At 44.6% G+C, this 27,120-nt stretch overlaps 1 protein-coding gene across 8 annotated transcripts in view; it reads right to left on the reverse strand.

Moving 5' to 3' along the window:
- Window positions 1-27,120, reverse strand: part of ATP8A2 (ATPase phospholipid transporting 8A2) — a 651,437-nt gene that overhangs the window by 554,221 nt on the left and 70,096 nt on the right. Inside the window, exon 1 of one of the 8 annotated variants that reach the window (XM_086715029.1) lies at window positions 26,073-26,205. The exons of the other annotated variants lie outside the window; for them this stretch is intronic. Within the exon in view, the coding sequence (XP_086571155.1) occupies window positions 26,073-26,112 (40 nt within the window). The 5' untranslated portion in view covers window positions 26,113-26,205. Of the gene's footprint in view, window positions 1-26,072; window positions 26,206-27,120 lie in introns of those variants that run through there. 8 annotated transcript variants of the gene reach the window in all.

Genomic DNA, 27,120 nt, shown 5'->3' on the forward strand with positions numbered 1-27,120 from the left:
CTGGCAGGTGAGCAGATAGAAGCGAGGACAATGCCTCATGTCTCCGCATTACGTAAATTAATTCCATGGAGATCATTCTGGAAAGAGAAGGAAAAATCTTAACAGGTTTCTGAAATCTGTTCCTATCTAATTAATCATACATTATTTTATGACTGTTGATTATCTAATATACATTTTAGTGTTGGTCCAGGGAGTTAAGAACCTCAAAGAGTTCAACATTAAAGGGGAGTTAATAGAAGGCAAATTTTTACTAAGCATTTTATTGCCTTAAGCAACATAGAAATAAAATCCTTCACTCTGAACTGCAGTATTTTTCTCTAACTCAGAACTCCAGAAGATGCTGGTGACTTATCTAGTCCACTTCCCTCGCAAAGAAGTTTCACTACCTCACAGTAGAAATTCTTGGGAAAGAAATACTCTAGTCTTCCTAAGTCAGAAACCTATTAAAGGGGCGAGCCTCTTTCTAGAACCTCTGTTACTAGTTCTGTGGGAAGTCAGACCCTGGACATTGTTGTGGAGTAAAGAGTTTGGCTGGTCTCTGTCTGGGCTTCCTGGGGGAGCTTCTAACCCCTTGGAACTACCCCAGGGGCAGGAGTGTCTTTGCTATTCACGGTGGGGCCCCAGGACCATAACCCAATTTTATGCTAATGAGGTGACCCTGGTGGGCCCCTGGGCCATTTTAGAATGGGGGTTGACCAGAAAAACCAACCATGTGATTAGAAGGTTGGGGTCTGACCTCCCAACTCCAGGGAAGAAGCGGAACTGGAGACTGAATTCAGTCATGTGGCCAATGGTCCAATTAATCATGCCTATGTAACGAAAGCCCAATAAACACTACAGACACCAAAGCTCCGATGACATGTCCTAAGGAGCTTCATATGTGGGACCCTCCCAGATGTCACCCTAGCGTCTCTCTCCATTTGGCTGGTCCTGATTTGCACCCTTTATGATAAAAACTGTAATCCTAAATATAGTGCTTTTCTGAGTTCTCAGTTATTCTAGCATATGTTGAAACTGAAGGGGTAATGGAAATCCTTGAATTTGTAGCCATTTGGCCAGAAGTACAAGTGGTCTAGGCATCCCTGAGCTTGCAGCTCCTGTCTGAAGCGAGGGCAGTCTTCTAGAAAACTTGTGCCCTGAACCTGTGAAGTCTGAGCTCACTGTGGGTACTTGGTATTACAACCGGACTGCAGACATTACTTGGTGAACTCTACAATGACAGAACCAAAAGGGAGACGTTACGAACAATCACAGAAGCGTATCAGGTCAAACGCAAGATAGGATTAGAGAAGCCAGATCTGCAGAAACTTGAATCCAATGCTCCTTCCATTAGAACAGGCTGCCTTTACGGGCCTCAGCAAGTCGGGACACCAGCTAGCTTTGGTCTCTTCAACCGCAAAACAGGAATCGATGGTAGAAATCAAACGTTGGCAAACTTTCTGTGAAGGGTCAGACAGTAAACATTATAGACTTTGGGCTACATACGCCTCTCTTTTTTAAACACAAAAAAAACTCTTAAAAATGTAAAAACCGTTCCTCACTCACAGGTCAGATTTGGCCCACCGGACACAGTCTGCTGACCCTTCATACACACCAAGTTCTTTCCAGTTACCAACCTGATTACATCACAACTCCCACCTCAAGGAAACATTAAATATCTTCCACGGCAACAAAACAGGACATGTAAAGAGCAAACAGGATCTTCAGCCTTTTGTTCCTGGAATTAAGTGGATTGGGTCTTTTCTCCTCATTTTGTATGCACTTAAAAGGTATGTAAAAGATGGTTCTCTTTGCCTCCAGAAAAGTTTCCAGGAAAACAGTACTATCATCAGAGAGCTTTGTAACCAGAGGCACGTGTGTGTGCGTGCGTACGTGTGGGTGCGTGCACACACACACCCCTCCCCTGCCCCAAAGGTTTCAAGTTCAACTCTGGCCATTACACTCCATATTTACAAAGATGTTTCATAATCCTTCAGAACACAATGACACAAAGCAGTCCAGCAGCCGGGGAAGCCCTCGAGCCATTACTGCTCCTAATCAAACACACATAATGAAAATGCGGTCCAAATGCGAAATGCGGTGATCCTAGCCACGGCGGACACGTTTTGGAGGCCTTTTCTAGACCCTACTTTGCGCAAACCACAGCTCTCCGAGTATAGCAGCTGTGATCCATCTCTGTCCAGGAATTTAAAAGAAACACAAAGAGAAAGGGACACTTTTTACTGCCAATATTTATTGACTTCTCTTTTCTCTTTGTCAGGGACAGAGAAGGGAAGACACTGGCCCCGGCCTCTTGAGGATTTAAAATACTGTTGAATGTAGGGGCGCCTGGGTGGCACAGTCGGTTAAGCGTCCGACTTCAGCCAGGTCATGATCTCGCGGTCCGTGAGTTCGAGCCCCGCTTCGGGCTCTGGGCTGATGGCTCGGAGCCTGGAGCCTGTTTCTGATTCTGTGTCTCCCTCTCTCTCTGCCCCTCCCCCGTTCATGCTCTCTCTCTGTCCCAAAAATAAATAAAAACGTTGAAAAAATAAAATAAAAAAAAAAAATAAAATACTGTTGAATGTTGAATTTATCCAAGCGGGAATTGGGCCCTTCCTAGATCTAAGGCATTTCGCTAGGCATAGGAGTGCACAGTTGAAGGCCCAGGCTCACGCTTCAGCAGAAGCAACAGAAACGGAGACCGAGATACAGGGGAATCCGGAAGACAAAGATGACTGCCAGTCTTGCCAAGGTCAAAGACCAGGGTGACTTTGTTGAGGAAGCATCGGAACCAGGCTTACAAAAATGAGTAGGATAGTATGATTTGGCTGTGTGGAAAAAGCAGAGTGTTCCAGGAATAATGGCGTGCGAGCAAAGGCACGTGCCAGCGATACGTTATATACAACCTACTTGGCTCCGGCACCCGGGGGGTGAAAATGGAGCCACAGTAATTTGAGGCTTTGTTTCCACCTAGGACAACATTGCAAAGCAGGCTTCTGGTTCCTCGAGACGCATTTTACACCTTAGATCATTTAGTAATTCACAAATGATGAATGTTAATGTAAGTGAAGGCAGATGTGCTTTTAAGGAAATCTCTTTAATATACAAAAGCGAAAACGACCAAAAAGAAAGGCTAGGTTTCACAGCAGTCAATTCAGAGGATTTTTCTATATGACGGGCCGGATTGGCGGAGGCTTAAAATTACAAGCCCAGGGACTTCTGTTGCAACTCCCTGTTGCTAGGGGATGGATACTCATCACTCCTGGGGCCAGGAAACCGGGTGCAAATTAAGGGCACCAACCTTAAAAAGCTCACTACTGTTTCACTATATACATGAAGGCAGGCTTTGAACAGTTAATCCTAGGAGAGGTGCAGTTTTCTTTGAAGTTGTTCGTTGCCTGTCCTAAGCATTCAGAAGATACAAAACACCTTGGCCAAAGGTGTTCGGATTCACGGAGTGTCGTCTCAGAACCAGCCCACCTGTCCCGCATCATCAGTCATCTCTCTGCAGGCCCAGAGGGGCCCAGCAGCTTCTAAACCTGCTCCCAGACCACATGAAAAGTACCGGTGGGCGATTCAGGAAAAGGAAACTTTTTCTTACCTCTCAGTTATATGTCACACATCTCCCCTCTTTGACTGGGGAAACTTTCCCCAGAGAGAGAAAAATTAAGATGTTTCTTTTCAGATGGATTTCTTCTCTTCCCAACCCCCCCCCCCCCCACCATCACCACCACCCCCCTTCCACCTCCTAAAGATCAAAAGGACAGGCAAGCTTTTCAGTGTATGTCCCTGACCTCATTCTTTCTGGATTCCAAACAACCCTTTGCAAACCCAACTCTTCTTCAACATAGAAAATGCTGACAGCCAAGCCCTCCCAGGTCTGTTGTAAACCCTTTAACGGAGAGGACAATTAATCCGCAAAATCTCATTAACAAGAGGCTGGCTTGTCCGTCCCTGCTATTTTTGAAAAGCATAAGGGGAAGACACCTTGATATTTCTCGTGGTGGATCTTCTAAACCTTCCCCTGGGAGGCAGAGGCACTGAGTGCATAGAAGTCACATCTCAAGTACAAGAGAAAGGCACATTCATTTGCTCCAACTATCATGCTGTTTCACATGTAAGTCCGCCCACCCTGTGTGCTTCTCACCTCGGGTCATATGAAGCTATCGCTCTTTACTTCTATCAACAATCTTAATGTAACCTTCAACATTCCAGGCAGTCAGATTTGAAAGGGTCCACCAGGAGGCCAATTTTACTCCTGACTCCGCGGATACAACACATTCTTTCCCAGTTGGGATGGCTTCCCCTGATTTTCTTGTTGATGTGGCATTCTGTGTATCCCATTTCTTCTCAGACACAGAAGTGAGAAAGTTCCAAATATGGGAAAATCTTTATAAAGGAGGAGCGATGCCAAAGAGACGCGGACGGGATCCGTGAAATCCCGGCATCCTCCACCGACTCGTGTCGCCAACTCAATTAGCTGTCTCTGCCGTGTCACTGACAGGTCATGCACAGTTACGGTAAGAAGCACAATCTTTCGTTGAGCCTGGTCTACGCACTCTGTATGGGTTAACCCATAGAATTCTCAAACCACTCATGACAAGCATGTTCATTTTGGAGATAAAGAAGACAGGGGGTGATTCACCAACTAGCTTTGTATCTGTAAGTTGAATTTTATTCGTTAGGAGTCATTTATATGACCTACGTTATAAGTAATTTGAGGGTGGGGCTTCAAGGAGTTTCCAGAAATAGACAAATATTTGTTGCTGGTCTTGTATCCTTATTAGGTTTGGGTTGATTTCTTTTCCTTTAACTGAAAGTATAGCCCCAGAGTCTATACATTAAAAACGCAACTCCCCCCAAATGCCAGGCTCACAGGCAACATGGTGGTGGTGGTGGTGGAGATTACAGGACTGGGTGCTTAACCCAGGAAAACAAAGTCCCTAGAGAGTCAAGTGCCCTGAAGGCAGGAACATATAGAAGAAATCAGTAAGTCAAGCAGCCAAGCAAAACGACGGAGGCAGATGGAAGTCGTTCATTCATCCGAAGTTCAGAACATTCGATGTGCACAACGTCAAAATCAAAAACTCTCTCCCTGCCTTCAGAGAACTTGCAATGTGGTGAGGAAACCAATCTGTGCAGAGTACTACAGCACAGGATGTGAAAGGTCTTCTTCCACCTGCATTTTCTTCCTCTTAGCGTGTTTGCCTCCCAACAACTCTCTTCTGAGAAGTCTTCGCTCACCACACATCCCCAGGTTGGGTTGGAGGTCCCCCCTCTACTTACAGGACCCTCAGACATGGCCAGGCAGGGAATTCTCCCAGGGAATGTTTTTCTCAGTCTTACACAACCTCCAATAACCATACCCAACTGTCCCGTCTGTGCATTTTCCAGGTCATAATTACTCTGTGTGTCTTTCTGGTTGAAAAGGTCTCTAATTGGAAAAGTATAGACTATGCCTTATTGATCTTACTCTTCCTCAGCATCTGTGGGAGCAGGAAAAGAGACCTTGAATGCTATGGGTGTGTAGTGTCTAAGAGAAACTAGTATTTCCAGCTATAGTAGTAAGGGGGCAGTACTGGAGAGATTTAAGAGGTCTCTCACTACAAAGCCAGCAACTGAGCTCTACGTAAAGAGCTCCAAAGGGTAAATATGGAGAAGGACATCCAGAGTAAGACAAAGCCATGGGCAAACATGCGCTGTGAGCCACTTGACTCAAGCAGCTTTCTAGGATGCCCTCTTAGGACTGTATTCTACTCCCCTCCGCACCCAGATACACAAGAACGACAAAAGCTCCTAACTTTGGCTTCCCTACACAACACTGCCTCTGAAAACCAGAGCAAAGAGTAGGGAATGGAAGGACTATTTTGACAGACAAGGTGTGAGAAGCTAGATGACCCAGAAGTGAAAACATGTACGTAATTACACAGATGTAGAGTCAGAAATGGTGTGATAGAGCTACAGATCAGGGCAGGTGTTCACACAGGGAAGGGTCTCTAGTTTTAAGAGAGCCTTGGGCACCAGAAGGACAGCGGCTAATTTTAGAAGCAGATCATAGGAATTAATGAACAAAGCCTGGCAGTTGACTGGATGACAGGGAGGGGAAAGACCAGAGGCCGGTCATTTTCTGATGATCTTCCTTTACCTATGGATTTCCGATCACTTAAGCAATTAGTTTCCCCTTGAACGAAAGGACTTTCACAGTGGACCATGAAACTGTAAAGCGAGCACAATGAAATACCCTGTCTAGGTAGTAGGATATCCTTATGACCAATAATTCTTTGAAGATGAGGGAACTGAGAGGCCCAAATGATAGAAGCATTGCCTACCACTCTTAGACAAGAGTTCAGTCCACTGAAGACACTACTTAAATGGACTGAATGTTACAAAAGCCTGCCAGAATTGTCCCAAGTTCTCAGTGACGTCTGACATACAATCCTGGACCATAACTAAGTTTCTGTAGCACTCTCTACTCTTCAAATCCTTTGTCAATGCACTAGCAGCAAGGGTGGTCACAACCAGAGAATCCTGTATCCTTTCCAGACCTTCCTTTTACTCTGCTGACAATCTGACTCAGTTCTACACACCCATAGCTGAAGATGTGGGGGTTGGAGGAAGACAGCACTAATCAACGGACTACCCTCTACAGAATTTAGGGACGCCCTCTGAAATGGACCTCCATGCAAGGAGATAAAATGGACTTATAACATGGGGGAGGGGGGAAACAGGTACTCCACAAGTTCAGTAAATGCAATGTTACTAAGACCAGAGTATCGCCTAAAATTCTGCAGTGAAGTCCTAGCCATTGTTAATGAAGATGGTGACAGGCCCGCAGGCTGTAACTTGCCAAGCCCAGTTCTGGAGGTTTCCAATGGGCCAGCGTCACAGCCCAAGGCTCTTCTAGCCCAGCTCTGCTGCCTTCTCTCTTTGCCATCACAGGCAGCAGATGAGCACTGCTACAAGAAGGCTTTCCTCACTCAATCCCATCCCATCCCACCCCCACCTTCATCTTTCAGAGGCATTGCCCCAAAGGAGCCTCTCCTACTCCTAACCCCATCTCAGCGCCCGTGGTCCCTGGATCTAATGTACCCTGGCTGCAGCTTGCGTTTTCCCCTTTACAGAAACGTGCATAGTTTGTGGTTTCATCTGAACAACCACGGCGATGGCTGAACTGCTCTACAGCGAGTTGACAAAAGTACCAACCACAGAGTGAAACACACACGACACTTGCAAAGAGACTTCCAAGCAACCAAGGATCGAGCACAAGAAATAAGACCATACCATACCCCAGAGAGACGCAAAGCAGGGGATCCGGAGGGCAAAACGAGTACTTCACGAGACCAATATCAGAAGTACACAGTCAATAAGGAAATAATTCAGTTTTGACCATCAGCCCTGACACACGGACATCACTCGTGTTAGCGTCACACACTAACGCAGGTTGGCAGAGAGGGATAAGGTCATGTGGACTTACTCTGTGAAGACAATTTCTTAAGAGGGGCGCCCGGGGGGCTCAGTTGGGTAAGCATCTGACTCTCGATTTCAGCTCAGGTCATGATCCCACGGTCTTGAGATCAAGCCCTGAGTTGGGGTCCATGCTGATCACACAGTGTTGGCTTGGGATTCTGTCTCTCCCTCTCTCTCTGCCTCTCCCATGCTCGTTCTCTCTCTCTCTCTCTCTCTCTCAAAAAATAAATTTTTTAGGGGCGCCTGGGTGGCGCAGTCGGTTAAGCGTCCGACTTCAGCCAGGTCACGATCTCGCGGTCCGTGAGTTCGAGCCCCGCGTTGGGCTCTGGGCTGATGGCTCAGAGCCTGGAGCCTGTTTCCGATTCTGTGTCTCCCTCTCTCTCTGCTCCTCCCCCGTTCATGCTCTGTCTCTCTCTGTCCCAAAAATAAAATAAAAACGTTGAAAAAAAAAATTAAAAAAAAAATAAATTTTTTAAAAAGACATTTGTTAAGAAAAATGCAAATAAAGTACAAATGCTTTTCAGGGCATGGTTTGATATGTATTGCCTCAAATCTTCGTTAGGTAGAGAGGCTTCACCTAAAAATCATTACCCAGAATATATCAGGCCTTCCTGGTTCAGCCTCTATCTCTTACTGCTCTGGCCATCACTTGAACTTGAGACTTCTTAGACCGCTTGCAGCTCCTGAACAAGCTCAGGTCTTTTTTCTCACGGCGTGACACCTGTAGCTCCTACTTCTTCCTTCACTCGGGAAGCAAAAGCCAGGAGACGGCAGACACAGAAGGGCCCGTGCTGGGACCCTGCCTCCCCAGCTCATGCACCTGCAAGCGTGCCTTCCGGTGCGTACCTTTCCCAGCTTGCTTCTCTTCCTCGCTGGCAACATTCATCTCCCAACGGACTCCCTCCCACTTCTGAGAAGGTCTGGAGTTCCCGTCAATGAACACGAAACGCCCCTACATTTCTCACACCATAAAGACCGAGTCAGCAAACTCTGGGGTCATTTGGTTGCAACAGAGCTCCTCATCAAGGTTTGCTAGGTCATCCTTAGTCTGTGCTTTCAAAAGACAGACAGATCTGGACCCGGGGACTTCTAGGCACTGAGACACAGCACACAAAAGAGGCCAGAGGGCCTAGAGGGTGACCTAGAGGGTGACTGACCACAGCGTGTATACTGAAATTCTATTATGCCTGCCTACTAATGCCTTTCTCCCCATGAAAACCTATCTTCGGGCAACCATGACCTACAGAGTTCAGCCTACAGTGGAAGCAGTATAGCAGCCGACTCAACACGTGAGCAGCCAGAAACCAAAACAGTGAGTACTCGTGCATTGGATAAAAAACAGACACTGGATTATTTTATTCTGATTAGATTTTATCACTTTCTGCTGAGACAACACAGTTTGAAGTCTAAGGAGGAAGGCTTGGTTTACTTTAATACGGTGAACTTCAGGGGCGTAGAAAATCTTTTTCAACTTTTAACTTCCTGCAGTAGAAATTATTTATGTAAATTTCCATTTGCATATTTCATGGGCCATGCACCTCTAAGTTTCATCACTGCCGATTTGTAGACAGAATGAAAATAAGTTCATGAATGTAAAAAAAGATTATTTTAAGCCACACATTCCAAATAGGTAATGACAAAGATGACAACAAGTAACTTCATTCGTCACTCCAGGGACAAGAGGAGAAGACATTCATAAAAGCCAAAAGCACCCACCATCCCGCCTATTCCTCTCCATTCTCAAACTGCATCTCCCCCTGGAAACTTGCTCTGCCAGAACTTCCTCCTCTGTTGGCTTTAAACTCCCTCCTTCTCTTAGAGAGTAACTTCAATGTTCACAAAGTCCTGCTTTGGGGTCCTTGGAGTCAAGGACGATCTCATCTCCCTAGAATCTCTAGCATTTACCATGGGCTCAAACTGAATAGATGGCTTGTCTTTCTACTGTGGAGGGCAGGGAATCCCTCCAGGAATGACTGACCTGGATTAGAAGTAGTTCTGCATCCTTCCTTGCAATTACTTCCCAAATACTGTGACTTGTCTTTCAATCCCACATCCAGTTGGTCAGGAGATCCCATCAGTTCTACCCCTGCTCCTAACCTGAACAGATCCTGAGTCAGACTGCTTCTCGCTCTTTCAGCTGCTACCTCCCCAGATCATCAACCCCTCCTCGCCCGGACACTGCAGTAACTTCCCAACCCATCCTCCTCCCGCCTTTCACACAGGAGCAAGACTCCTATTTTTAAATGTAACCCGAGATCTGGTGGAACGATTTTCCACCACACTTTGAGTAGAGAGCAAACTCCCCACCATAGACTAACAAGGCTCTATTCCAGACACACTGGTCTTTTCTTCTGTCCCTCACAGATGTCCAGCTTATCCCCACCTCAGCTCCTTAGCTCCTACTATTTCTCCCGCCTAGGGGTTATCCTAAGCCGGAACTGCCTTCTTCGACAATTTCACATCTCTGGTTTCTTATGTCTTGGGTCTCTGCTCAAATGTCCCATCTTCAAAGAGTTCTTCTGGAACTGTGTCATCTACAGTAATTCTTTCCTTTGGTCATTTGCTATCCAGGCTTCTTTTCTTTAGAGTGGTGATAACTCTCGTAAATACTATTTACCCATGGGTCATCGGCCCACCCTTCTAGAATGTAAGCTCCATGAGCTAAGATTTTCAGGTTCCCTGCTCTCCCTATGGTGCCTGGTACACGTGTTTGGTACTTGCCGTTTGAATGATTCAATGAATTCAACCTGCTTTAACAAGTCTTAGTAAATATTCAACTCTGTTGCTAAGGTTCATTCATCACCTGGCAATGTCAACATTATACATATCATTGCTTACAAAAGTAAACATTTTGTCCTTCAGTAAGCCAGGCTTTGAACGTCATTTTACTGATTTCACAAATGCTTTACCTACAATTTAAAGTTTACTCTATGAGACTTGACTTCTTCATCTGAGCAAGGAAGATAACACCTACTTTACCTAATACTTTTATAATGCTAAAACTGAGACCTTGGGTTTGAAAAAGGTGAGTAAACTACAAAGTTCTATAATAAAATAAGGAGGATACTATAAAATCAAAGACACTAGTGACTGTATGCTAATAATTAAGCTTCCATTTCCTAAGACCTCCCCCCCCACCCCAGCTGCCAGATGCTTTCCACACAGACTCACATTTAATTCACAACCACCCTGGGAGGGTCATCAACACCCTTTGACAGATGAGACAATTGAGAAACTTCGAACTACCTGATGGAGTTCACTTAACTCAAAGGGAATAATATCCAAAGTGCAGAGCTAGGTCTGTCTGCTTCCATGATCAGGCTTTGACTTTAGACAATATTGTCTTGCAAAGATGTTCTGTAATAGTAAAAAGTCATCCAAGAACTTATAGAACATTATTGGCCTGAGCGAACATGTACATTTAATGTAAACACAATGATGCCGTGAAAGTGTGTTTGAGTCACACAAGGCGGCCAGGGAAGGTCTGGTCCTCTGAGTGGTGCCTTGGCACGCATCTGCATTTCTGGAACATGCAGAAGACCACGCATTACCCATCAGAGTCACGAGGACCATAAAACAAATACCTGTGTCTAAATGTGGCCCAAACCTAAGAATATAGGAAAACACAAAGTTCTGGCAACATGAACCAATATGCTGAATGAGAAAATAGGGTTTGAAAACGCAGCCACATTGAGACAAAGCTGCACATGTTTCAAGTTACTTGGCCAGCCAGGTTGAACAACTTACCCTAAGAGATTTTAAAAATATAATTTCTGAAAATAAATGTGCTAGAACAGTGCCCATCAGCATCTTAGTTGGGCCTAAGTAACTTTCAAAATGAGACCTGTTTACTTTCCGTTTTCAATTTTATGCTCACCTTGAGAACAACTTAAAATCAGACATTTGAAAAAACACTGAGCAAACATTCACAAGGCAAAGCTAATGATCTAATAAGCAACTGAGGTGGCTCAGTCAGTTAAGCGTCCAACTTCGGCTCAGGTCATGATCTCACAGTCGGTGAGTTCAAGCCCCGTGTCAGGCTCTGTGCCGACAGCTCGGAGCCTGGAGCCTGCTTCCGGTTCTGTGTCTCCCTCTCTCTCTGCCCTTCCGCCACTTGTGCTCTGTCTCCCTCTCTCAAAAATAAAAATAAACATTAAAAAATATTTTTTAATAATAATAATAAGCAACTGAGTCTGCTTTATAGGAAGATAAAACTTACTAACAGTGATTCCCCCAAAAAAGAATTCCTTGAAGGGGATATACATGTAACTACATGAAACATACAAGGACTTATCGTCACGAGAGCCTGACTCCATATAATCCGTGTGCCCGAATCAGTGTGGTCACCATCCCCGCTGCTGTGCGAACACACATCTGCCAAGTGGCTGCTCCCATAGGTAAGAAACTCAGCCTTAGGATCAACACAAAGCTACCGACTCTAGGGAAAGTCCGCACACCCAACACTGACATTGTTAATGCAACAGTCACCCGTCGCAGCAGCCATGCCAGGTGTTAACTCAAGTCTAATCCAAAGTCCTAAATCCACCTCCAACTTGACGAAATCCAAGAACAAATCTCTCCATCTTCCCGACGCCAAACACTGATACGCTCTCCTTAGAGGTGCTGGATATAGGTACCAAAGATAACCTTGTTCTTATAAAGTGTTTAATTTAAAGATTCTATTAAGTGATGTGGCTGTAGTCAAACAAAAACATCACAATCCTATGAGAGCACTTGCTAAATATCTAAACATCAGCTCCTGTAACTCCCTTTTTGTCAAGAGTTATCATTCCCAAGGACTTCTCTGTATTTTCTTATTTTATATTCCAACCAGGAATTCTTCTAAGCTGGTCCACTTAGAATGTCGATTTTGCGTCTTGGATCGCAAGGACCTTCCACATGTCCGCCATTGCCTTCTAACCATATTACTCCCATACCTTAGAATTCTGGTTAAATCCCCCATTTTCCTCGACCAAAAAAAAAAAAAAAAAAAAAAAAAATCACTTGCATATTAACTAACCTGATAAACTCTTCTCTACCTACTGTGCTGTTCACAGTTCATGTTGAAAATGTTTACTACATTTAATGTTGCCCTCAAGTTTTTATTGAGAGGCACCGCATCACAAGGATCTCGTTAATTCCCGCAACAGGTATAAACACCCCGACTAGAGTACTGATAATTATGAATAACCAAAAAAACCAAAGATTATTTCATTATAGCTATCCAAAGTGCATTAAAATGGCATTTCTGAACACTTTCCTCATATCCCAATTTGTGTGTGCATGTATAAATTCTGAATCATAAGAATGTTGATCAGATAACAACCAGAGACTAACGCTGTGCTGTCCAATATGGTAGCCACTAGCCACATGTGACCACTGAGTGCTTGAAATATGGCTAGCCAGAATCAAAATATGCTATAAGTGGAAAATACACAGCAGACTTTTATTATTTTGTATTTAAAAAAGGAAGTAAATGGTGTCAATTTTGTATATTGACTACATGCTGAAATAACATTTGGGATATTCGGAATTAAATGAAATACACTGTTAAAGTACAAATATGCTCAGTTAAATTTCTATTTTACAGCACTGGCTTAGCAGTTGTTATTCCATTATTTTCTTACCTGTCAACATATCCCACAGCCCTCCCCACCCCTCAGACTCAACTTGTATCTCAAAGAGGGAAAGTAATTTCAATATCAGCTTAAGGAATATTTAACAGGGACGACAGATCTGTACCCAAAATCACTGCATCCGAAAGCTGGGCACTAGCCCTTTCCTAGCCATATAACTTAGCCTGTTGGCAAACACCCCTCCAGCTGTGATGTAGGGACCAAAATGCCTTATAGAGAAACCCAAGTTGATGTTAGAGTTTTTCACCAAAATCAAAACAGTTTTCTTATAACAGAACCTTAGTCCTGCCTTAAAGGTCAGCACACATTTTGGTTATCCTTGTTTCTAGTAAGATTAACAAACTAGACATTCCCTTATCTCAGATTAGAGACAATCAGAGGAAAAAAAAATCGTTACAGTCAGTCACACTGGTCAGTCAGAAGTGAAAATTCACAGCAAGGAAGGGCAGAGAACTAGACAGGCCCCACGCATGTACCAAGCACAGCAACCCTGAGGCCATAGGTTAGAGAGTGAGCATAGCCCGAAAACCCCAGCCACAAAGACAAGGAAGACTAAATAAATACCAAATAATCACTAATGTTCACAATCACTATTTTGACTCATTAAGAAAAGTCTGTATAACACTTTCCTAGGGGTCCTGATGTTTTGCCCAGATTTATTCAATCCCAAAATTTCCTGTTATGTTTTGGTAAATGTTTTTCAAAACTGTTAACTTCTCAAAACTGCATTTTTAAGCAACTTTAAACACTTCATTTAATATCTCTTGATAAAACTAAAGAAAAGTTTGCCATTTTAAATATTTGGTATCTTCCTAAAAATATAAAACGTTTAAAACAAAATACAGTAGTAGATCTTAAAGACATCTGTGCCTATACATGCATTTATAGCCCGTGAATTATTATTACATACTTAAAACAAAGAGCATGTCAATCTTTAAGAGCCTCCTTTTCAAGCATATTATATTGATAGTTGATTTATACAAAAATGTCACAGCCAAGTGGACATAAAAACCAGTCATAAGATTATAAGGAAAGAAAAGCACCTGAATAGAATCCAGTGGGACAAAAAAAAATCAAGACGATGCCCCGTGGCACACAAAGAACAGACAGTAACATCCTCTTACTGCCCCCAACAGGGAAGGTGCCAGCGGTAAGTGTCCATACCTCGTGTCACAATAGTCACTTGTGTGACTACCGCTTATGCTAGGCTGACAGCTTCCGCTAAGTTCTCCGAGGCAAACTCACGGACCTCTTACATTCATGAGGATGTATTTGTTTAAAAGGGTAACGGCTATCCTCTGTCTTGTATAAAAGCCACATTGAGATTTTGAAAACTGAACACAGCATGAGGTCTATGTTTTTGGTATGATGTGACTTCCCACTGCCGTAAGAACAACTCAAGCTAGAGGGCGTCCAAGCAGTCGGCTCCCTCAAACTGTACCATGGTAAGCCCACAAGTCTGAGCTAATTTGGAAGACAAAAAGGACACATCAATTCCCGAATACAAATTGAGATTATCGTATCTCACAAATTGAAAGTTTAAAATAGACCAATTGGGATTTCTATTTTTTTTTTTTTTAATTTTTTTTTTCAACGTTTATTTATTTTTGGGACAGAGAGAGACAGAGCATGAACGGGGGAGGGGCAGAGAGAGAGGGAGACACAGAATCGGAAACAGGCTCCAGGCTCTGAGCCATCAGCCCAGAGCCCGACGCGGGGCTTGAACCCACGGACCGTGAGATCTTGACCTGGCTGAAGTCGGACGCTTAACCGACTGCGCCACCCAGGCGCCCCGGGATTTCTATTTTTGACCACAGGGGGTATAAGGAGGTCCAGACTAGCACCCTCCCACTAAACGATCAGAAAACTGGAGAAAATATAGAAAAAAAAAATATTTTCTGGTATCAAGTGACAGGCTGTATAAGTAATCCTGGAGAGAAGAGAAACAAGGTGAACCCTATGATACCTTTCTACCTGAAAACAAATTCTGGACCAAAGTGCAGTGAGCAGAGAACCCAAACGAAAACCTCACAACCTCACTAAATTGAGGAGACAAAGATCGCAGTGTGAGGAGGCCAAAATGCTGAGAATTTACAGGGCAGAGAAGGAAATTTATAGGGCAGTAGAAGCGGGGAGCTATGCAAAACAGAAGCTCCAGAAATTTGCAAAAGGGTCACCTTGAACCTTTGGCTAATTTCCAATCTGCACATACATATGGCAAAACTCATCAAGGCCAGGGAAAGAATAATTGCCAAGGAACTGTCAGAGGGGACATTTCCAGAGTTCACACAAAGCCAGGAAATTGTCAGAGGTGCCATGAACCAAAGCAGAGAGGCCTCACTGACTACACTGGGAATCGTGTCTTAGCTGTGAGACTAGAAGAGACCTATAAGAAAAGCTACTCTAGACCCCCTGCATAATAGCTTCAAAACTACCCCAATAGGATCAAATTAATCTACACGTAACTAAGCAGAGCAAAGTCCAAAACTCCTGACAGGAATTAAAATCTAGCTCTCAGTTCACAATGTACCATATTCGGTCAAAAATCACCAGACATGAAAGAAACAGAAAACCTGTATGGAACAAAGGATCCATACTCAGAAAATAACTCAGTAATGGAAACAGACCCATAAGTGAGAACAATGTAGAATTACTACACAAAGGTGTTAAAAACTTACTGCTATAAGTAGATGCAATATGTTCAAGGATTTAAGGGGTGGGGGGAGAATACAATAAGAAATGAGATATAACAAATAGAACTTCTAGAGGTGAATACCAGAATATCTGAAATGAAAATGATGCTGGGTGGAGTTAAAATCCAATCCGGCACTGCAGTGCAAAGAATTCATGAATTTGAGGATCTATCCAAACCAAAGCACCGAGAAACATACATCAACAGAGCTTCAGTGACCTGTGAGGCAATATCAGGGATCTACAGTATACATAGCTGGGGTTCCAGACACAAAAATGGGGGTGGTGCAAGGAGGGAAAGGAAAAATATTTCAGATTAATGAAAACTATAAACCCAGAATGTCCAGAAGCTCAATGAACCCCAAGCGGGCCAAACGAAAACATATCAAGGCATAACATAGGCAAATGGCAAAACCAGGACTAACAAAAAATATGCCAGCCTGGGAAAGACATAGTGCATATTGAAGAAGAAAGATAAGACCTTTCTCAGACTCTTCATTAGAAATGATGAAAGTCCAAAGAACACAGAACACCTTTGAGGGGTTTTTTTAAATGTTAATTTTGGATTCCCTATCAATAAAATCTTTCTTTTTTTTTTTTAAATTTTTTTTTAACGTTTATTTATTTTTGAGACAGAGACAGAGCATGAACGGGGGAGGGGCAGAGAAAGAGGGAGACACAGAATCGGAAGAAGGCTCCAGGCTCTGAGCCATCAGCCCAGAGCCGGACGCGGGGCTCGAACTCACGGACCGTGAGATCGTGACCTGAGCCGAAGTCGGCCGCCCAACCGACTGAGCCACCCAGGCGCCCCTCAATAAAATCTTTCAACAGTGAAGGTGAAAAAGGTTTTTTTCATAGAGGCCAAAGCTGGCAGAATTTATGTACTGCAAGCTCAAGGAAGTTCTGTAGGCTAAAGTAGAAGACTATTAGAAAACAATCCCACGCAAAAACAAGGAAGGCCTAAAGCTGGAAATATACAGGCAAGTGAGATACTTCCTTTAAAATCTTGTAAAAATTATTTGGTAGCATACAAGTGTATTGTGGGAATTATACTTAGAACTAAATGGACAGTGCAACAGACAGAAGGGGAGTGAATAAAAACATACGGTGTAATAAGGTTCTTGAACTAGACGTAAAACACTACATTGTTATTTTATAGAAAGCAACGAGTGAAAAGATGTGCATAGGAAATCCTGAAACAACCTCTAAAAATATCAAAGAACTACAGCTCATAAACCCAGAGTGGAGATAAAACAGAATACATAAAATGCACAGTTAACACTTTTTTAAAAAGCAATAGGAGAGGAAAGCAAAGAGCAAAGAAGAGGCTAGAGGAGTAGAAAGCAAGATGACCGACCTAAATGTAACCACAGTGATAACTACATTCATTGTAAGTGGGCCACATACTTCAATTTATTCAATTGTCAGATGGCCTCTAGTTGGATCTTTTTTATTCGATCTGCAAGAAATCCACTTTAAATAGAAGACACAGATAGGTTCAACGGGAAATGGAAAATGATATGAAGCAGACCACCGAAAGAAACCTAGAGTAAGTGTCACAGTATCAGTAAAAATAGATTTTTAGAACTAGAGTATTATCAGGGTAAAAGGTACCTTTCAGGGCACCTGGGTGGCTCAGTCGGTTAAGCGTCTGACTTCATGATCTCATTCTTCATGGGTGTGAGCCTGGCATCGGGCTCTGTTGACTGCTCTGAGCCTGGAGCCTGCTTGGGATTCTGTGTCTCCGTCTCCCTTTGCCCCTCCCTCACTCACACTCTGTCTCTGTCTCTGTCTCTCTCTCTCAAAAATAAATACACATTTTTAAAAAGGCACCTGTTGGGGTGCCCAGGTGGCCCATTCGGTTAAGCACCCAACTTTGGCTCACGTCATGATCTCACGGTTCGTGAGTTCAAGTCCCGCATCGGGCTCTGTGCTGACAGCTCGGAGCCTGGAGCCTGCTTCGGATTCTGTGTCTTCCTCTCTCTCTGCCCCTCCCCGGCACTCGCTCTCTCTCTCTCTCTCTCAAAAATAAACAAACGTTAAAAAAATAAAAATAAAAAATAAAAAAGGGCACCTTTCATAATCATAAAAACAGCAATTGACCAAGAGGACTTAGTCCTAAACATTTATGCATCTAATAACAGATCTATGAAGCAAAACCCTTAGACCTACAAGCAGAAATAGACAATGCCACAACTACGTTGGAGGCTACAATACTTGTCAGTAGCTGATACAACAAAGAAAGAAAACCAATAGTGAAATACAGGATACGAACAACACTATAAAGCAATCTGACAACACTTAGAGAATGTTCTACCCAGCAAAGGAGAAATACGCACAGGCCATTCGACAAGGTGAACTGCCATCTATACAAGTCTCAACACATTTAAAAGGGCTGAAATGATACAAATACGTCCTGACCATGAGCAGAAACAGTGGGAAGCTCTTTGAAAAACACCTAAACGTTTGAAGATGAAACACACTTCTAAACCGTAGGTAAAAGAAGAGACTGGAAGAGAACGCAGGAAATATTTTGAACTGAATGAAAAGAAAGCTCTGGTTTGGGGCCAGGAGGCAGGGCAGTGGTCTGAGACGCCCGAAAACAGTCACAACAACCGCTTCCCTCATTTTTCTTGGGATTATGTCGGTGAAAGGCAAGGGAGGTATACAAAAATATATCGCCTTGGGTTGTGAGCACCGTGAGTGATGAAGGAGGCCTTTAGAAACTGCCAAGCTCGTCTCTCTGTGAGTGGCCAGCAGGAGGGGAGGCGTGGACACGCGGACGAGGGCGGAAAAAGAAAGAGGAGGCAGACCGGCCAGAACAGAGGAGAAACCAAAGTATGAGTAATACCAACACCGACATCTGGAGCACATGTTGTTCATCGATAGCAACTCCAGGAGGTAGGCGTGAAATTCATTTTACACACGGGAATCTTATACGTTGGTTAACTTGTTCAAGGTCACCATAGCTGCTGGAGCTGGGGAGGAAATCAGAACCCAAGCTCCTCGTCCCTGCCGACTTGAAAGCCCACAGACGGTTCTCCAGGGAGCGTACCTCTCCAGACCATCCCACAGTCTTGGCCCATCACATCCACTTGGGCTTCCACTAAACCCACCAGCCACGCTCGTGCTCCCCCCCCCCACCCCCACCCATTTTTTACGTGAGCCTTCCTCGCCGAGCACAGTCCTCCTCTATAACCTTTGCGTGGCCCATTTGAGAATTTAAATTGTCTTTCTCTTATACGGTCTTATTTAAGGAGCAGAGTGAGAGTTCCATCAATACATGAAGATGTATATTTCAGGCGGCAGAAAATTTTTAAATCCTTGACTAAAGTCAGCAAACCTCAGTCCCGCCAACGTCACTAGGGACCGCTTGTGCTCAGAGCAACGCGGGCACTTAGGACAAAGATAAAGGAGACGGACACCGCCCTTCCTGGATCCCCCAGCTCAGGGTCAAAGGACACCTGTACACAAGTGATGTCCAAAGACAAGATCAAGTGTACAAGGGGCTCAGGTGCCACGGTCCGCGGAAGCATGTCAGGTGGCCTCCTAACCAAGGCAAAGGAGGGCAATACGAGAGGTCTCAGAGGGGTAAACAGGCCCATGTTTAAAGACGACGAACAGAGAGGCTGCAATAAGACATTCTGGGTAAGGGCAACAACATACGTAATCTCTCCAAGGCAGTAACCAACATGCAACATTCTGTTCTGGAGGCTTCAAGACGATCCACGCAGCCAGGACGCAGGTACGTGCCACGCGTGGAAGGAAGAGGAAGTAGAAACCCAAATCTGAAGGGCCTCGAAATCCATGTGACGTCAGCTGGACACCATAAGCCCTCTGAGAGGTGAGGAAATAACCGAAGACGAGGAGTGAAAGGTGTGACCAGGCTTGCCGGCGTTGAGCGAGGCCACCCCGCTCAGGTCGGAGACGGAGAAGATTGAATCCTGGGGAGCACGGGCAAGGTAAGGGACAGGTTAAATCGCGTGGAGACCCACCATGCAAGAGACGGTGGCCTGAAGGAGGCAGCGGCAGAACTGAAATCAGCAGAGAATCCTGGAACACCACTAAGTCACTGGACACATTGGAAGGAACATCTGAAAGAGGAAAAGCGGGGCCAGGAAGGACCGGGTTGAGGCAGGAGCGGTCAAAGGGACACCATCAACCACTGTGGAAAGAATGAGTCTGCGTGTCTGCATGGGTGAAAAGGATGCAAAGGGAGAAAAGCATGAAGGAGAAAGAAGAGGAAATTTGTTGTTGGGCTTTTGCTGTGTAGACGGGTCAATTTGTAGTTGCCGTAAAGCCTTCAGGGGGAAATCTTTGGTATACATTCAGGCATTCGTACACAGAGGTTGAAGTCCAATCCAGACCAGAGATTAAGGAATCCTGAGCACGGAAAGAGGATCTGAAGCCGGGCAGTGGCAGTGATGGTAGGAGAGACCGTTAAATGAGAAAAACAAGACAGATGTTGGATACATAGAGTGCCATAGCATAGAGGCAATGGAAGGAAGCCTTAAATGGTTACGTTGAAAAGGAAAAGAAGTCTCGAATGAATGAGCTACACTTTGGTCCTCAGAAACTGGAAACAGCGAATTAAACACAAAGTAGAGAAATAGAGAAGGGAACAAAAAAACAGTGAAACGGCAAATCAACCACAACAAAATTTGTAACACCCATATCGGACGGTGTGAACACAGGGAAAAAGCCTACAATGCAAAAGCAAAAAGAAGGTGTTCACAAACGGGCACTTGTTTCTGAGAATGGTTATCTGTGCAGAGACCTGAGCGTAAAAAGGTTAAAGTAAATACTACCTAGGAAAACAGAAAGCTTTCCCCAGCCACTCCTTCAAAACGACGTAGCAGGTAACTCACTTGAAAACACACTCCAAGCAGAAATACGGGCTCCAGAAAGGGCAGTGGCAGAACCGCAAGGTGGAGTCCCTTCACGACCCTATTTTAAGGAAGAATCCTAGCAGCAGGGAAAGTTTGGGAACAATTTCAACAGAACCCCAATGTACAGCAACCTCAGGCTTTACCAGCCATTAATTTTGCACAGCAGATGCTACGTTCCAACGTCTTGTTGGGCTCTCCTATTGGGTTAGCACGTTAGAAAACAACAGGGGGGAAAAAAAAACATTAGAAAAACAGTAGAATAAAAGTTTATAACAGAGTCCATGAAGGAAAGGTGAGGGGCAAACAGAAAGCGTTAGGCCCACAATGTGTGGCGGAGAGAGAAGACAAAGGTTCCGAGTCCAAGTTAAACAATCTCCTCTCTCCCAAGTCACTGTCCCCCTACTGTGGCCGTCCGACCAGATTCTCTTAATGTTGAACAAAACAAAGTTCAATTTTTAAAAAGTGTATGCAAAACGTCACCTAAAAAGAGGCCTCGTATCTTGGTCTTATCCTTAAAGAGGTTTGGATCCTGAACTTGCTTAAACTTAATTCTTTGTCCCTTTCAAATGAGTGTCTAATATGAGTTCATTTTATTGTGCTAACTGCATTAAGGGTTTTAAAATTATTCCAAGACAGGCAACATTTTTTTTTTAAACAGAACGTAATCTTTGAAGTAACCTTGATCAATTTGATTTTACCAAACTTAAGGACTTCGATTCATTACGGGATTTTAGGAAAGACGCAGGCTGGAAAAGGATATTTGCAATGTGTGTATCTGACACTAGACTTGTGCCCAAAATAAAGGCTGCACACAGAACAAGATGTAGAGACAAGATGAATGAACAAAAGGCTTGAACAGGTATTTCGCAGAGAGTATTCCAGTGGCCAATAAGCACGTGAGTAGACGCTCAACCTTACTCGTTTAGAGGAATGCAAATGAAAACCACAGAGGATGCACTAGACAGACACCCACAAGCATGGCTTCTAAAGAGAAGCACTCTGGGGCGCCTGGGTGGCGCAGTCGGTTGGGCGTCCGACTTCAGCCAGGTCCCGATCTCGCGGTCCGGGAGTTCGAGCCCCGCGCGTCAGGCTCTGGGCTGATGGCTCGGAGCCTGGAGCCCGTTTCCGATTCTGTGTCTCCCTCTCTCTCTGCCCCTCCCCCATTCATGCTCTGTCTCTCTCTGTCCCAAAAATAAACAAACATTGAAAAAAAAAAAAAATTTAAAGAGAAGCACTCGTCATGTTCACCAGAATGGGGCCCAAGTGCTGTGAGAATGTAAAGCATTTCTACCACCCGGGAAAACCATCGGGCGGTTTCTAAAGGATAGGTCTATCCTAGGAGTTAATTCTACCCCTATGTATTTCACCCAAGTTATGTCCACCGAAAATATATACGGGAATCTTTTTCGTAACAGAAAAAACTCAGATGTTGATCAGCAAGGGGCAGATGAACCAACAGCGATCTGCCACCCAGGAAAACACTCAACGTGGCTGAACCTCCCAGACATCACGCAGACAAAAGAGTATATCCGTAAAATGCCATTTAATTGAAGTGTGAAGGCAAATAAATGCAGGGGTGATAGAAACTAAAACAGTGACTACATCTGTCTAGAAGGGGACTGCCTGGAGAGGGGCATAAGGGATCTTCTAAGGTGGGAATAGTCTGCGTTTTCCTTTGGGCATTGACCACAGGCATACAGATGCATAAGTATTTATTGAGTGATCTACTCTAGAGTTGTATGCTTTATGTTAAATCTCAAAAAGACATTAAGATAAAATATCCCAAATGCAACTGTCATTCAAGTGACTTGACTTTACAATATTCTATCACTCCACAGATATCTGCTGATACCCACTATGTGCCAACTCACCCTTTCTGGCACCAGAGCTATAGAACAAAACAGAAGTCTGTGCCCTCATGGAGCTTACACTCTAGAGGGAAAAGAGACAACGAATAAAACAAGCTATATAGTATTTTTAAAATTTTTTTAAATGCTTATTTTTTTGAGGGGGGGAGAGAGAGAGAGAGAGAGAGAGAGAGAGAGAGAGGGAGAGAGACTGCGAGCGGGGAGGGGCAGAGAGAGGGAGACACAGAACTGAAGCCAGAGAGCCTGATGCAGGGCTCAAACTCACAAACTGCGAGATGATGACCTGAGCTGAAGTTGGACGCTTAACCGGCTGAACCACCCAGGCACCCCCAAGTTACACAGTATTTATAAGAAGATAGCAAAAAAATTATATAAGGGGATGAGGATAGGGAATGGGGGAGCAGATTACAATCTAGGCACTGACCTCATTAAACTACTATTTAAATCAAATCATGGGGCACCTGGGTGGCTCAGTTAACCATCTGACTTCAGCTCAGGTCATGATCTCACAGTTCGTGGGTTCGAGCCCCGCGGTCGGGCTCCGTGCTGACAGCTCAGAGCCTGGAGCCTGCTTGGGATTCTGTGTCTCCCTCTCTCTCTGCCCCTCCCCCATTCTCTCTCTCTCTCTCTCTCTCTCTCTCTCTCTCTCTCTCTCAAAAATAAATAAACATTTAAGAAAATAGTAATAAACTTTAAATCAAATCACGACAGGCACATACAATAAATTACATGTATAGTTTTCCAATTGTGGTAAAGCATCTAAACCCCTCCTAACATGAGTACGTTCCCATTGTTGCACACCAATCTCCAGAACTCTTTTCCTCTTGCACAGCTGGCCAATATGTCTCATTCCCCTCTCTTCCTGTCCCTGGCAGCCACCATCCGACTTTCTGCCTCCAGGAACTTGACTCCTCCGGGTGCCTCGTATAAAGAGAATCCTACAGTATTTGCCTCTTGCGACCGCCTAGTTCACTTCGTACAACGCCCTCCAGGCCCATCCGGGCTGCAGCAGGTCCGAATTTCCTTCCTTGCTGAGGCCGAATAACATCCCACGGGATGAAACAACCCCACGTCCGTTGTGGCGATCAACGGACACCTCGGTGGCTTCCACCTTTCGGCCATTTGTGACTGGGTGTGCAAGGGTCTCTTCACGACCCTGCTTTTAATTCTTTGGGGTCTACACCCGGAAGCGGAGTCGCTGGCTCAGGTGGGGACTTCACACTTGGCACTCTGGGCGAGCCTCTGGCTGCTTCTCCACAGCAGCAGCACCGTCTTACACGGACAGCGCCCAAGGGCTCCAAGGGCTCCAGATCCTTGCCAACATGTGTTATTTTCTGGGTTTTCTTTTTAGTATGTCACAAGAGCCGTCTTAAAGGGGGTGAGGCGGTTTCGTTTATTTAACTGCATCTCCGGGTCATCACTGCGAAGTACGCACTCACTCACTCCTGCCTCTCTTCCCAAATCACCTGATCTGAAATTTACACCCCTCTTTCTAAGAGTTTCTGTGGCCCGCAAAGGCCTCAGGTGGGGAAAAATCCAATACGGTTCGTATCTTCCCTTCAACAAATCTCCAGGAAATGAACAGTATTCCTGCTTAAGAGACTTTAATTTTTTTTTTAATTTATTTTCTTTTTGAGAGGGAGTGAGCACTCACACAAGCGGGGGAGGGGCAGAGAGAGAGAGAAGCCCAAGCAAGCAGGCCCCGCACCATCTGTACAGAGCCTGATGGGAGATCACGAGCTGAGCCGAAACCAAGAGTCGGACGCTTAACTGATTGTGCCCCCCAGGCGCCCTGAGAGACTTGTAATGTTAAAAATTTTTTCCACCTGCCTTTAAGATTAACCGTGGTCTTTATAGCTTGAAATTCTTAATTTGCATTCAGTAGGTTTCATTTGTTACACATAATAGTACAAGAAAAATACCTACCTTGGGGTTCTCAGGGCAAAATAAAACTGAAAAATCCAGTCTAATGGTTGAAAAAGTTATATATAAGGACATTTTTGTGTTGAGTATTGATTTGTTGACTATGGTAATTTTTCCATCAATACTGTTTGTTGACTATGGTAATTTTCCCAATACTACTTATACAAAGTATATAGGAGAGGATAATTTGTATTTGAATTGCAAAAATCTGAGTCCTACCTTGTCCAGGCTGAAAACGTGAATGAGGGGCGCCTGGGTGGCTCAGTCGGTTAAGCGGCCGACTTCAGCCAGGTCACGATCTCGCGGTCCGTGGGTTCGAGCCCCGCGTCCGGCTCTGGGCTGATGGCTCAGAGCCTGGAGCCTGTTTCCGATTCTGTGTCTCCCTCTCTCTCTGCCCCTCCCCCGTTCATGCTCTGTCTCTCTCTGTCCCAAAAATAAATAAAAAACGTTGAAAGAAAAAATTAAAAAAAAAAAAAAAGAAAACGTGAATGAGGAAACAGGTCACAGACAAGGTGGGGCGACTGGTTGGCTCAGCCGGTCAAGCATCCGACTCTGGATCTCAGCTCAGGTCATGATCTCGCAGTTTGTGGGATCGGGCCCCACGTCAGGCTCCGCACTGACGGTGCTGAGCCTGTTTGGGATTCTCTCTCTGCCCCTCCCCTGCGAGTGCGTGCCCGTACTCTCTCTCTCTCTCCCCCCTCCCCCCAAAATAAATAAATAAACTTAAAAAATAAGAAAAGAAAAGAAAACCAAAAAGTTCAGCAGGAAAGCTCCGGTAACACTTCACAGCATAGTGCCAACCCCCCCACCCCCGCCTTGGCATCAGCTGAGGTCAGTTCTGTAGTCAAGGCCCTCCCACTGTTCCCACTGTAAGGTGGGGACAAAACCATTCAATTACCAAAAGCAACAGATCCTGACAAAGGATGCTTTCGATTCTTCTCCCCACAACAGTTTTCAGCAGTTATAACTTTTACCAATTAAAAAGCAGTGGTCTAGAAAGTTCGACTCCAATTCACATTCCCTAGATTTGGGTATTTTAGTAGCCATTGCATCACTGTTCTAAAAACCGCAAAAGCAAACTAAATACCTGACCGTTCAGCACGATATTCAAACTCCTCGTCCAAGAAACAAATTAAGAAAAAGCAATTTTAAAATAGCGTGAGTATTGTGACCCCCAATCAGCAGCTTCTAGTGTTGAGCCCATGGTTTTCCTTTTTTGGTGCTCACTGAGATAAACAACCTATTCTAAGACAGAATATTATCGGTCCACGTTCACGTGTAACTTCTGGGTTTCTGGCTTCCGGCATACCATCTAATTTCATTTTCAGGTTTCACCTAAATATTTTCATTGCCAAAAAAAAAAAAAAAAAACTAGTTCAGGGCTCTGAACATATTCAAAATATATTTGGCTGACCTTTACGAAAAGAAAGAAAAATTCTTTGAACCGCCTCAGCTGATCTTGCTACATTTCAAGCTATAGGATGAAGAATCCCTTAGATCTACAAGACAGAGGATTCTATCTACTCAAAGTAGTGCTGCTCTTCTCCGAGTCCTCTGTCACCCGTGCCTTGTGTAGGCTGCACCTACATTAGGACAGCGTTGTAGATGGAGTCTATTACCTATGGAACAGCATCTCCTACAGCCGTAGATCAGGGGCATGGTGCTCGGTCCTTTACACGGGCTGCGTGAACGCAAAAGCAGCCGTAAGCGTTCATAGGTGTCTAGGCATTAAGAGCTCAAAGCGGATCCCCAAGATAATCTGAGAGAATTACATTATGCCCTGAAACGTTCCTGTTCCAATTTACGTGGCATAATAGCAGAAAGAGGAGTGGGAGCCGCTTTTCATGAAAAAACAATTTTTTTTTAACTTTTTATCTACCAAATTAGCAAAGGAAACAGTGGAAGGATAGTCATGGGTAGATCTTGCTGGGTGACAGTAAAATTTCTAGGTGAACAGAAGCCTTCTTGGCTTGCTTTAATTCCAAGTCTCATCTGAGGATTCATCCTTGAGCCTGGGAGCAAGTTATAGGGAGAAGTTATGGGGAGAGCCTACAACCAAGACCCTGGCTCCCCCAGCACCCCAGCAGAGCTCGGTCCCACTAAGTGCACCTCCGCACGGAATTCAGCCTCATCGAGGCAGGCACCACCGTCCCGTCACTTAAGAAGGGGCAGACGGGCACCCCGCAGAGCTGCTCCCTGGTTAACCTCGGCTCGTCAAATGGCTCTTGGATTTTAATCCCGAAAACTCCAGGCTGCAAAGATTTCTCAACGCGATGGCTTTGGGTGGATATTTATAGCGAAGAAAACGTAAGACCCAAAACTCATTTAACAAAACCCTAAACCCGAAACAAGTGAGGAGAAAAAAGAAAAAAAAAGAATCCTCTTAAAAGCCTGCCAAGTCACAAAGGAGGTGCAGGGGCAATGGCGAGGTGACCTTCGAGGGGATGGCAAATTAAGGCTTTCTTCTTCTATCAAATAGCCTGATGGATTCTACAGCCCCATACGGGCAACATTTGTGGAAATGAGTAAGAGGGTGAGTCAAGTTCCATTTTGTGATTTTTTTTTTTCCATCCCCTGGCACCTCCCACCTCCGCGGAAGATTGGACGCTGTCTCCCCGTTAGGGAAACCCTGCAGCACCCAGGCCCCCTAACACTGCCTGAGCCAGA

The sequence above is a fragment of the Puma concolor genome, chromosome A1 (assembly GCF_028749965.1).
Source record: "Puma concolor isolate L17-30 chromosome A1, mPumCon1.1.hap2, whole genome shotgun sequence".
Classification (NCBI taxonomy): Eukaryota; Metazoa; Chordata; class Mammalia; order Carnivora; family Felidae; genus Puma; species Puma concolor.